This window comes from Danio rerio, chromosome 11 (genome assembly GCF_052040795.2).
Source record: "Danio rerio strain M-AB ecotype USA chromosome 11, GRCz13ab, whole genome shotgun sequence".
Classification (NCBI taxonomy): Eukaryota; Metazoa; Chordata; class Actinopteri; order Cypriniformes; family Danionidae; genus Danio; species Danio rerio.
The window spans coordinates 44,003,833-44,017,500 of NC_141031.1; the positions used below are offsets into that span (position 1 = coordinate 44,003,833).

General features: G+C 37.9%; 1 protein-coding gene across 2 annotated transcripts in view; it reads left to right on the top strand.

The window, feature by feature from the left end:
* The first annotated feature begins 468 nt into the window (after nt 1-468).
* Nucleotides 469-13,668, top strand: part of errfi1a (ERBB receptor feedback inhibitor 1a) — a 14,053-nt gene continuing 853 nt past the window's right edge. Inside the window, 4 exon segments of one of the 2 annotated variants that reach the window (NM_001083570.1) lie at nt 469-600; nt 8,919-9,118; nt 9,260-9,345; nt 11,708-12,908. In NM_001083570.1, coding sequence (NP_001077039.1) covers nt 8,970-9,118; nt 9,260-9,345; nt 11,708-12,816 — 1,344 coding nt within the window. In that variant the 5' untranslated portion in view covers nt 469-600; nt 8,919-8,969 and the 3' untranslated portion in view covers nt 12,817-12,908. 2 annotated transcript variants of the gene reach the window in all.

Here is a 13,668-nt window from a genome sequence, read left to right on the forward strand (position 1 = left end):
TAAGGTCGTCGGACCCAAAAATGTCCAAACTAAAGAAACCCCAGATCCAAACTAAAGAAAATAGGAGACTATAGTAGGTGGAATGGGCTACCCATGTCTATAAAAGCAATCTCTAATGAATCCTTGTTCAAAGGCAAACTCAAACTACATCTCTTAGAAAAAAAAGCTTTTAAAATGGGAGAAAGATGGGTAGAGCATTTCCTTATTTTTACTGTTTTGGTTGTCAGCAAATATCCTCACTGCTTAAACCAGGTGCGTGTTTTATTATTTTTCCCCATCAAACTTTGTATGCGTTTGCCAATAAAACACACCGAGTGAGCAAATAAGCAGAGAGCAGCTATAATGCAGAGACATTCACAACACTGTGTGTACTGTGCCTTTAAATCCTGCTGGATGGGGGCGGGGCTTCGTCTCTGCAGTGAGGATTTAAAGCACCGCACACAGAAGACCCGTTTGTTAACGAACTCTCGAAAGCTGTAATGAATGTTCTCGCGCATCTGTAAAGTCAAAACCGACGCTTTCCAACGGGCAGAACGGGATCATTATTACGGCATTATGAACTTTTGACGCCGGACACCGGGAATCTGTCGGGAGATTAAGGTGAATTTTAATGCGTTTGGCACATCGTCAGTGTTTGTGGTCTGTCTGGCTCTCTCTCTATGTGTGTGCGTGCGTGCTGATGACGACAGTGACGTGTGGAGCGATATTATCTGATTCTGTGACAGGACATCCGATAAGAGAGAGAGAGAGAGAGAGAGAGAGAGAGAGAGAGAGAGAGAGAGAGAGAGAGAGAGAGTGTGTGTGTGTGTGTGTGTGTGTGTGTGTGTGTGTATGTATGTGTATGTATGTGTGCGTGCGCGCGCATGTATGTATGTATATGTATATGTTCAGTTGGAGGGAAACGCAGGCACCCTTCTTTTAAAACACTTCAAATAATTTATATCTGATTTTAGATTTTTATTTATCTGCTACTATGATGATGATAATTATGATGGTGACAGATAAATAAAATTAATATTAATAAAAATAATGAAGATGGTCAGCTGACAAAACACGCATAATAGTGTCATAGTTTGTGACGATGACGTGTATGTTGATTTTATCTGGTTGCACATCAGTCTTTTTTCCTTCAAGAAATGTCTGAGGTGTGTTTCGTCAGGTGTGATAGAGTGTAAAAGTGACTCATCCCGCCAGTTTGCGGAAGCGGACAGGTAGATCGGGTATGGTTGCCTGGCAGCCGCGGCGGAGGTGACAAGAGCGGGGTGTGAACGCGCGCGACTGTCTCCTTCATACCTTCTAACAATGTCATATCAGTGGTTTGTCAGCACGCAGAGATTTCGTAATTTTCGGGCCATGTACAATGACTTTACACTCCTGGACCTCTTGAAGATTAGGTTTCCGAATGAGTCTGTTGTTTTCTGCACATGCACGCGTTATATGTGCATTGGAGTCTCTTTTGCAGTATCCTGTGTTCATATGCAGTATTTCAGGTATTTCCAAGATCTTCTGCACGCTAGTCTGTCAAGAACATGGTCACGTTTCACTGCAAAAATAAGACATTTAGTTTGCTAAGACTTCACCCCCTCCCCATTCTGGTGTGTGTATGTATTTGTGTGTATGTGTATAAATACAGTATGAGTACAGCCCATTTTGAAAATGAATATGTTGATCCATTTCTCAGTGAATGTAGTCTAGGCAATGTATTTTGGTGCATTTAAACAAAACAGATTTATTTAACAAATATGTTTATTATTAAAATAATATTTTAGTTACCAAAAATGTTTAGAAATTGAAAAATAATACAATTAAATTCAAGCAAAATATTGCAAAAACAAATTACAACCTACAAAATTTCAACTATTTTTCCATTTATTTAGCTTCTCTTGATTTTTTTGCCCTCTTTTTAAAATTTTTATAAATCTGTATTTCATAGTTTTCTATAACATATAAATTTTGAAGTACTAGTATTTGAACTGTTATTATGAGTTATTTTGTTAGATAAGCTCCAGATTTGGCTTCAACCGTACATTAAACTAGTCAATGCTGAAGTCAAAGTTATTCGCCCCCCTTTGAATTTTTTTTCTTCTCTTTTTAAATATTTACCAAATGATGTTTAACAGAGCAAAGACATTTTCATAGTATGTCTGATAATATTTTTTCTTCTGAAGAAAGTCTTATTTGTTTAATTTCGGCTTGAATGGAAGCAGTTTTAAAAATTTTTAATCACAATTTTAAGGTCAATATTATTAGCCCCTTTAAGGTACGATATTCTACAGAACAAACCATCGTTATACAGTAACTTACCTAATTACCCTAACCTGCCTAGTTAACCTAGTTAAGCCTTTAAATGTCACTGTAAGCTGTTTATGTGTCTTGAGAAATATCTAGTAAAATATTATTAACTATCATACTGTCTCTAATAAATTGGTTATTAGAGATGAGTTATTAAAACTATTATGTTAAGAAATGTGCTGAAAAAATCTGCCCTCTGCTAAACAGAAAACGGGGCTAATAATTCTGACTTCAACTGTACAAATATAAAATTGTATAGCTTCCTATTAAAAATATGAATTTAAAAGAGATTTGTGAGGGGTGCACTTATATAAGCTGAGCACTGTATGTATCTGTGTGCGTGTGTATTTATGTATATGAAGAGCTCAGATGCAAAAACCTCTAAATGCACTGCAAAAATGCTTTTCCTACTTAGATTTTTTGTCTGTTTACAAGTCTAAATATATAAAGATCTTAAATCAAGAAGATTTTTTTAGATGAGCAAAACATAATGTCTTGTTTTAGTAAATAATATGCCAGAATGAAGTGAGTTTTTCTTTAAAACAAGCAAAATAATCTGCCAATGGGGTAAGCAAAATAATCTGATGTCAAAAGGAAAAACAAGATTATTTTGCTAATCCCATTGGCAGATTATCATGCTTGTTTTAAGGAAAAACTCGCTTAATATTGGCATATTATTCCTTAAAACGAGACGTTATGTTTTGCTTACCTAGAAAATGCTTCTTAATATACAATTTTTTAGATATTTCAACTAGAAACAAGACAAAAAATCTAACCATAAAAAGCATTTTTTGCTGTGTGCCATCTGAAATATTCTCCTAAAATGAGCATTTTTCTCAGCCTCCTATGTTTATGGTTGGTTATTTCACTTTAAAGGCAGTAAAAAGAACTTATTTGTCACTTTAAAAGTAAAATTACATATCCTACACACTCAGGAGTCGGTGAAAAATGCTAATTTTAAAAGAGATATCAAATGACTTTTAAGAGTTTTTTGCATTTAAACTCATCCTATACTTTTTATTTTTTACATGAACTGAGTGCTTTTGTAATCAAAATATACATGTATTTAATGTATTTTCTTTGTTTAAAGAAACGAATATGAAATCACAATCTGCAGTCTAAGATGTACAAAATGTGGCCATTATGTTGATTTATATAAGTAGTTGTATACATTAACTTGCATGATGATAATCTCATCATTAACTTTGGATGAACGTGTCTGCCTAATGCATAAATCTAAACATTGTTTTGAGATATTTAGAAGTGAAATGTGACGTGTACCTGACCAGCTTTGTAAGCAGCTTTTTCCAAGCCGCGATTTGGAAAAGCCAAGGTTTTTAAAACCGCCCACATTTTCTGTTATACCGTTCTTATGGTATATGTAAGATTTTTTTTATTTACTTTTTTGTTGTTGTTTGTGTTTTAGGAAAACTGTATCTCCATCAGATAAAGTATCCAAAGATGTCATTTTAGATTCTAATGAAATCTGTGTTTTTGAAACTAATGAAGACAGCAGAAGTCAATGATTTATTTTCAATATTCAGCTAAATGTTTACTGCTCCAAAATATTTTAAATGTTTCTCAAAATAAAATAATTGTGTTCAAAGGGGAAAAAAAGTTTTTTTCATTTTACCAAGACTTTTAAAAATATATATATTTTAGAGCAGTAATCACAATACTGTCAAACAGTGATATTTTTATCCAAGGTTCTGATACCGTCAGAGTCTTTTACTGGCCCATGCCTACGCAGTACATCCTTACAAATCAAATCTTGCAGTTTTAAATTATAAGACACAATAACCTCAGATTGAAATGTAGTCTAAAAGATATATGAGCAATTCCAGCGTTATGGATGTGATATTTGCAGTAAAACTTTAAACATAAACACACAGAGAAAATATGTATTAACATTATATTGAAACATCTGCTTTCCAAAGAAACTCACCACAGAGTTATGAGATCAGAAAAATATCAATCTGTATCAAAAAGTTCACAGTGTACAGCATTTACCTTTGATTTACACTGAAACACCCAAAAGAAACAATGCTAATCAAAAGGAGAAAGGCTGGCTCACTATAGAACAACTTTTACATTTTTGCATTCCTGAGGAAAAAGCTTCATTATGGATGTGGCAGATGTGAAATTGACACATGTATAACTTTGGTGACTCAAATAGAATTGTTTGAAAACATTGACAGAGACAATTTTGAGTATATTTACAGTAGTGTAAAATACAAACCTACACAAATAACCTTGAAAGAGTTTTGTTACTTTGGTGAAAACATTATTTTTTTTTATGGCAAGGTTAACATTTGCATGGAATTGCTTAAATGTTTTATGCATTTTGCAGAGAAAAGGCCATACAGTTCTAAAATATAAAGCTTCTAAAAGTTTGTTTTTGATTTGATGGCATACAAGAACCACCAAAAGAAATATTCAGGGGGTAGTTTATGTAGCTTTTTGATTTTATGCTATAAAAGCTTTTTTTTTATTAATCTTTTACTTCACTCTAAAAGTGTTGGGTGGTCATAATAACCCAATGTTACGTCAGATATGGACAAACCCAATGCTGTGTTCATTTTTTTCAATTAAATTTTAATTTTTTTTTTAAATCAACCCAATGGTTGGTATGTCCATATTTGACTCAACATTGGGTTATTTTAACAACCCAGCATTTTTTGAGTGAAGTATAAAGAACATTTGATGCTTAATTTGATATTTCATAAATGTAAATAACCATTCACAAACTGTTCCTAAAGAAAGCATTCATTTCTAAGCATTTCATGTTTCACAGGATTCATGCCACACTGAACAGATTTTGCACGCTTTGTTTACCCAACGTGCTCGCAATTCACTGGCATTGTCTTCCTGAAGGCATTGAGAAATGTCCGTGCTGGACAGTAGGAAGTCTGTCCGTCTTGCACCTGTTGTGAGAGGAAGCGCTTGTCCCGTGGGGTTCTTTATCGCGGATCAGGTTGCATTGTGTGCTCATAGTGACCGTATCCAAGGTCCAAAGCTTTCAGGATGCATAACTGCTCGCATTTATGAACCGGATCAGGGACGGTCAACAGAAATGCATGTCCCTGTTGAACCAATTGACCCAGATTGATTTGTGAAAGAGCACTGCATTGTTTTTTTTTTTTTGACTAGTCATAGTTTTAAAGGGATAGTTCACCCAAAAATGAAACCTTTTGAGTGTCTTTCTTTTGTTAAAAACTAAAATAAGATATTTTGAAGATATCTTGTTACTTATTTGTTTTATTTTTCTACTATGGAAGTTGATGGTTTTCAGCTTTCTTGAAAATACTGTATATACGTTTGTGTTCAACAGAAGGCACTCGGAAATGTTTGGAAGCACTTGAGTGGGACTAAATAATCAATAAACTTTCAGTTTTTAGTGAACTATCCCTTTAACTTCGGTTGTCCCCATTTAATGCGCATGCTGCATATCACTCGGCTCTGCAGAAATGCATTGCACCACGCTGACGCATTGTGTGTTGCTTGTAAAACAGCCCTGCAATAAATCGTTCCATAAAAGCGCTAATTGCTGTTTAATAGGGTACAGGAGATGTTTGTATCTCTGCAAGACTGTCATAATGTTGGTGACTCGATAGCTTGTGAGCGTGATACGTGTTTGTAAGCTAAAACCAGGATGAACCTTGCCTCCAGGTCCATCACTCTTCGTGTTCTCAGGGGTGTAAAGCTGGTTTCTCAAAAAGCCAAACGCATTTTACTGGATTCTGCTCTTAAAGCAACTTCTTCAGAGCGTCTCTGGTGTTGCAACAAATTGTAACTCTAGATGCCGTTTCCTTTTAAGCAAAGTTGAGTTCAAAGGTAAGACATTTGAGACTCATTTGCATATATAATTTAATATTAGATGACTTCCTCTGTAAAGATAGATAGCATTTGCATGGGGACCCAGAAAGTCAGGTTTACATGAAAGACAAAATTACAATGAAAATTTTTGCACTCCTTTTTTTTTTTAAAGGAGAAATAAATTATTTGTTACTGTTGTAGGAATATTTTAATAGAATGTGTATATTTTTTAATGCTTTTTTGGATATTTTTTTAATGACAGAATTTTATCATTGATTTAAATGGGTAGACCTTCTATGATTTTTTAAATCAGTGTTATTATTGTCTGTAGTTATTATTTTTTTGTATAATGCATGTTTGATTAATTTTAAACGATGTATTGAATATTTATTACCAATGTTGGCATGAATATATCCAATGCTGCGATGGTATTAAAACATAACCAAACAAATAATGAAATCCAGCAGTCAACATTTAAAACGGATCAAAACCTTTCATCAAAGTTCTCTTCAAACTATTCAACATCACCTAATCTTGCCTTGAAAAACTTATTTTGATCCACTTCATACTTTATTTCTTCTAATGTAGCATGCTGTTTACTGTTATTCAACAGAAATGATTGTTTTGTAGTATTATTTTGTGTGTGACATCTTGGAGAGCATTCGGTTTGGCTTTATCCCCAGGGCTTTGGGGGCATAAGTGTATAGTTTAGTGCTGTCAAACCGAGCGCTTGTCATACCACAGGCTGTGAGGCTTAGCAGAATGTTGCTCAATGTTCTTTTCTGAAAAGTGCGACTCAAGTCTCGTGCACATGGCTGAATGCATTGCACAGCGAAGGGAAGCAAGGTATAGCCCAGGGCAGACTGCTCCATAAACAACTACACAAATGTCTTCTTCGTTCTTCAACAACACTAAAACGATCGCAGTTATCTTTAGAGGGTCTCAGTTTGGCTTGAATGCTCATATAGTTATGATAGTGGTTATGATGGCCACTGTTTTTTTTTTTATTGTTCTGTCAGAGCTTCTTGGAGCTTTTTGTTATGTTATATAATATATTCATATATTATATAATATTATATATTATAATATCATATATTTATAGCCAATCCAGAAGGCACACAATGTCGTAAGACGTTAATAATAGGTTAGAATTAGGTTGTAGTGTCAGGTGACCAAATATAAATGTATAAACGTTGTCTAAGGACAACGTTATTTTGATGTCAAATACTGACGTTTATTCTTCAGGTAAAGCAACCGAAATCTGATAGACATTATAATGGTAACATCAAGCTGTAACATCATTAGACGTTGAAATTTGATTGGTTTTACGTTGTCTTGGAAAGTGACAAGCATCCAACGTTGAGCCAACATCTTAAACCTACGTCATATTGACGTCAAATACTGACGTTTATTCGTCAGGTATGGCAACCGAAATCTAACGCCCCATTCACACGGGCTTCAGCGTCAACGCTTGACTGAAGGCGTGTCTGAAGTTGGGACTGGAGCAATCGTCATAGAAACGTCAGCCAATGAAATTCAGTCAGCAATAGGCCACCGTCTAGCTGGTGTATTTGCATACAGCGATCTGATTGGATGACGCTTCCGTCGGCGCTTAAAGTTGAGTTAGTCCCAACTTCTGCAGCGAGCAACGCCTCTGAAGCGGCGCTGACGGATCCACAATGCAGTTCGGCAACGCCTGACATCACCTATTCAAAGTGAATGGGAAACGTTGATGCTGACGCCCCGTGTGAATGGGGCGTTATAGACATCATAATGGTAACATCAAGCTGTAACATCATTAGACGTTGATATTTGGTTGTTTTTTGGTTGCGTTGGAAAGTGACCAAAATCCAACATCTATCCGATGACTTCGATCTGTCGTTGCGTTCTGATGTCAACCCAATTTTCATTTCCACCAAAAATGTAACGTCCCCCTACATTAGGGTACAACGTCAATCTGACATCATGTTGACATCCTGTGCCTGATGGGAACTTAATAGTGCATTGCACTAACAACGTCAAGGTTATTGCTTCAATTCCCATCGATAGCAATTATAGATAAAAACTTTGATCTGTGCATGGTGTAAATGTGAATTTTGGACTCTTACGTTTCTTAGAATAACTGGAAGTGGATAATAATAAGCTGGCAAACAGTTTACATATAGAATTAAATGATTAATGTGGATGTTTTTGATGTTCATATCTTTTCCTTTTTTTTTTTTTTTGAACGTACATTTTTATTTATTTTCAAACTTTCATTTACTTCTATAATTTTAAGAAAATGTAAAATAATGATAATAATAATAGGAATACGAAGGGATAAAGAGGGAAACATGAAATGAGTCCCCACTTTAGGGGATCCAAAAAGAAAAAAAAGAGAAGGCTTAACACTTAATCCACAAATGAGCCTTTTATATTTATACCTCATTAAACAAACGAATAGATGATATACCCCCAGCTATATCAAAAATTTCCTTACAAATTGAGATCTATTGATGGCAGATTTGAGTTGAAACCATTGTGTGTCCTCGAATTTCAGAAAAAAATGTGCCATTACCAGGGAATTAGTCCTCAGAAAAGTTTGTCATTTCACTCTCCATTCAAGCTTAATGCTGTTTTTTTTAATGCTGTATTTTTTTGCTAAGGGCTCAGTATAAGATGTCACTATAAGACCTGAAATTTGCTAAGAAAATGACCTCAGTAGAAAGGAAATCTGAGCAGCAGGAAGCTTGAGAATGTGCTCTTCGTTAAAATCGTTGGAGAACCATTGCAGAGATTCACACTCTTGTCTTCTCGTGGCTGTGTTTCAGGTACAGGCCAGCAGCTGCCAGCTTGGCGAGGAGGAGCATTTCCTGGCCTGAATGCGAACCGACTGCAGCTGGAGCATGTCCACTGCAGGCTTGACTGCCCAGGAGATCTGTTTACCCACGCAAAGCCTTTTCCTGCGGGGCAGCCACTGGCATAGCATGGCCGGAGCTAAGCCCTCTTGGAAATGCAATGACCTACGCAAGTGAGTGCAACACCACATGCTTTCCCAGTTAAAAACTGATTCCTTTTACAAGACCGATCAGGAAATGAACTTTCTTCAACATTTCATACGATGCTAATCAAGCAAATGTGTCTGATTGGCGTTTCTGTTCTTTATCTACAGCTTATACCTAAGCATTGATCCTTCTACGGATTATAACATTGAGTCTCAGAAAAAGGTGCTGCCGACATCATATTCAGCAGTGGAAAGTAAGTATCATAATGCTTATTGATATCAAAAGTTTGGTCACACTTTATTTCAAGGTGCTTTTCTAGTTGTTAACAAACCCTTAACTATGAATTTTGCCTTAACAACCTCCTACTTTGCTGCTTGTTAATAGTTATTAAGGTAGTAGTTGGGTTTAGGTATTGTGTAGGATTGGGTATGTTGAATAGGATCATGCAGAATATGTACATTATGTTAGTACAAACAAAAGTGTCTATAAGCTGCAAACAAGCCACTAGTTAATATTCAATTCAATTCAGCTTTATTTGTATAGCGCTTTTACCAGCCTGATCTCACGAGAAAACGTAAGTATTTTACGTTTTGCCAGTTTAGTGGCTAATTCGTACGAATTCGTACGAGTTCAGTCGTACGAAATGGTACGATTTTAAAAAGGAGGCGTGGCACCTGACCCCACCCCTAACCCCAACCGTCATTGGGGGATAAGCAAATCGTACTAAATTGTACGAATTAGATCGTACGAATTCATACGAATTAGCCACTAAATGAAAAAGTTACGAATTGCCGTGAGATTGTGTTGGCTTTTACAATGTAGATTGTGTCAAAGCAGCTTCACATAAATGGTCATAGTAACTGGAACAGTGTAGTTCAATTTTTAGTGTTTAAGTTCAGTTTAGTTCAGTTTAGCTCAGTTCAGTGTGATTTAATCATTACTGAGAGTTCAAACACTGAAGAGCAAATTCATCGATGCGTAGCTCTACCAATCCTGAACCATGCGAGCGAGCATGGTGAAAATTGTGAAACCATGCGAGCGAGCATAGTGAAAATTGTTCAGTGCCAATAGCCAAGTGGTAGTGTGTGTCGACATAAAGCACTGACGTGCTGACGGTGACCCAAGTTCGATTCCCAGCTCCAAGTCCTTTGCTGGTCCTTCCCCTCTCTCTGCTCCCAATGCTTTCCTGTCTGAAATCTCTAATGTCCTATTAAAATAAAGGTGAAAACCCCCTAAAAAAGTGAAAAATAAAAATAATAGTGAGAATTGGTACCTGCACTAAAGTGTTACCACAAGTTTTAAATGTAATAATTTAGTGTCACAATTTATAGGATCTCTTGTAATAAAATGATGATTCACACAATGAGTTCACACTTAGCTGTAAAATAATAGAGTGTAATTGGCATGCTGTTCCGGGAGAGAGCCCTGAGCTTGTAATATCATCGAGCCAGGGGCTCCCTCCCGTTAAAAGGGCGAGAGGGGAGTTCGAGCTCAGGTAGGTCTCGAGAACTCCCCTGCTTGTCGCCATGCGAGAAATGTAAGCTATGGTTGTCTTGGGTGATAATTTGGCTTAGTCGATTGACTATAGTGTATGTTTTTGGATGGTGGGAGGAAACTGGGGAACCCAGGGGAAACCCACACGAACACAGAGAGAACATAGAAACTCCACACAGAAATGCCAACCGGCCAGATAGGAGGTTGGACCAGTGTTGTTCTTGCTGTGAGGCAACAGTGCTAGCGACTGGGCCACTGTGTCGCCCTATCAGAAAAAAGAGGGGAAGTAGGGGTGTAAAGGGGGAAACTTCAAGACGAAGATAACTGGAGTGAAAAACTCTGGTTATTTATAATGCTTCCGTAATCATCTAATAGAGCAGATTACAGAGTTATGAGGTGCCAGCCATGTTGATCATAAGCACGTGGTCCTCTTGAAATTAGTTTATAAATAAACCACACTCAAAGTTAATAGCTGTCAGATTATAAGGACAACAATCAAATTGGAAAGCCGTACAAAAGGAACTACATTCCAATGAGCCATGTTTGATTTAAAGGCAATGGATGGCAAGATTTTCAAAGATACATTAGACTATTGATCACATTATTATTGTATGGCTTCTGAAGACTAATTTAGTCAAATTGATTTAGTGGTGCCTTTTTGGAGATTTACAGAAGTAGTCATGAACATTGTGCATGGATTGAGCTGCCTGAAGGTCCTTCAGAATTATCCTAAACATAAGCAGCATATGAGTGTGCTGCAAACTGAGGGAGTGAATTATGTTAATAGCGATGTGTTTTGGGGAACTATTCTGAATTACGGTGTATCAGACACTTGTATTGCTGTGCCTCAAGTGGTAGAGCATGGGGCTTGGAATATAAAGATCATGGGTTTAATTCTCAGAGAATGCACTAATCAGTAGATTCTGTGAATGCAGTACTAATTTTTTTAGATGAATGTGAACAAAATGAATATTTAAGGTAATTATTGTTGGGAACTGTCGGACAGAAGTAAAACATCTGTGCTGCTTGTGATCAGTTCACCTTTATCACTGAATCTAGTCAAATTATATGCAACTTACTAATCTTCATTCTCAATTTCTGCCCCTTTCTCAATCAAACAGAACAGCGGAGTCACAATAATTCAACAAACAGCACAGGAGCCCAGCCCTTGCCCCCTAAAAAACCTCGGCCTTCCCAGCTCACTTTACACACGGAGCCCTATACGTCAAATCCTGCCAAAGACGACCAAGTGGTTCCCTGCTTTGAACGTTTGACTGTATCTGACCGCATCAGTCCTCCACAGACGCCCAGTCGAGCCACCAAACCCCTTCCCCCAATCCCCGGCTCTGCGGAGCTTTCCCCTGATCAGGCTATGGACAGTGAAGTAGAGTTTTTCAATGGAGATGAAAATCACTGCCTAGTTTCCGAATCTTGCTCCAAAAACTCTCCGTTCCGCTATGGGATGCCCAGTAGGAGGAGTTTCAGGGGCTGTGGACAAATTAATTATGCCTACTTTGAAGGTCCCACATCCCAGCAGAAACAGCAGCAACAACAACAGAAGGCGAGACAGGAGCGGGAAAACCAACAGAGAGAACAAGAACTTCGTGATCAGCAACAGAACTGTATACGACAGCAGGAACGTACGCAAAGAAAGCTGCGACGGTCCCATTCTGGGCCCGCGGGCTGCTTTAACAAAACCGCCTCCTTCAGATACTCCAGTCACCACAGGTACACACACAACCTGGATAAACCAGAGGTTCCTCCAAGAGTCCCAATTCCCCCACGACCAATCAAAACCGGAGACAACCGCCGCTGGTCAGCCGAAGTCTCATCGGGAGCCAACAGCGACGATGACCGACCTCCGAAAGTTCCCCCTAGAGAACCTTTATCTGCGTGTCCACGCACACCCAGCCCAAAGAGCCTCCCCATATACTATAACGGGATCATGCCCCCTACTCAGAGCTTTGCTCCGGACCCTAAATACGTCAGTCGTGGTTTGCAACGACAAAACAGCGAAGGCTCGCCATGCATTCTTCCTGTCATGGAGAACGGCATGAAGGCCAGCAACACGCACTACTTTCTTTTGCCACAGCGGCCGTCATACCTAGACAAACATGAGAAGTATTTAACGGACAGCACAGCGAGTCGAAGCACAAGCGCTTCCGATTCGAGTTCAGACTGGGACTGTCAAAGCAAACGAAAAACGACGCACCAAATAGACTTGGTATGAACTAACCAAGTGCACAAAAGACTTCTTCGCTGCTTTGTTGCAGTTTTGCTCGTAAGTTTGAGCAGGTTACAATTAAATAGCAGTTACTGGGATTTCCTCTTGTTTATTTTTTGCTCTCGACAGTTCTCTTTGAGCAAGCTCAAACTATGTTTTTAATTTCATTGCTATGTGAAATGGTTAAGTGTTGATAACATGGTGCAGTTGTTTGGTATCAGCCGGTCTGGTACCGCCATACTTCAGTGTTGTACTTTTTTTTTTTTATATATATCGCATTGAAGATTGTTTAGATGAACATTGAGCACGTTCCTCTGATCATAGGGACATAGGGTCAGTAAAGCTTCTGTACGTTCGCGTCGTCTACCATATATGAAGTATAAACACGGCCTGCTTTATTCCGGTCGGCTTTTTAAATGAAGGTTATTCCCTCTTACTGCATTGCACACAAGAAATCTGACACATGCACACTCTTTTGCAGTTCTTCTGTTGGACTAATGCTCTGCGCTTTTGTCCGGACACTCTTTTGTGTGCTTTTTTTTTGTTTAATGTGACCTGTCTGTACAACCGTGTGTGTGTGTGTACGCGTGTGTTACATAGGAACAGGCTGAGTATTTCCTTTCTGTTCTGAGTTGTGCGTGTGCGTGAGCGATTGGAGAGCTGAATGTGTTACATTTGCCCAGTTTTGGCACTGCTTTTTAAGCTTTCATAAGCTGCTTAAAACGGCAGCAGAAATGTTGCCCTCTGAATGAACGGAGTATTTCCGATTCCTGGCTTCTCACCGAGGTGTCGTGTGTCTTTTGTTGCACAAAAAAGCAATACTTTGAAAACCTGTGAATGCGTTTCTGTGAATGTGTT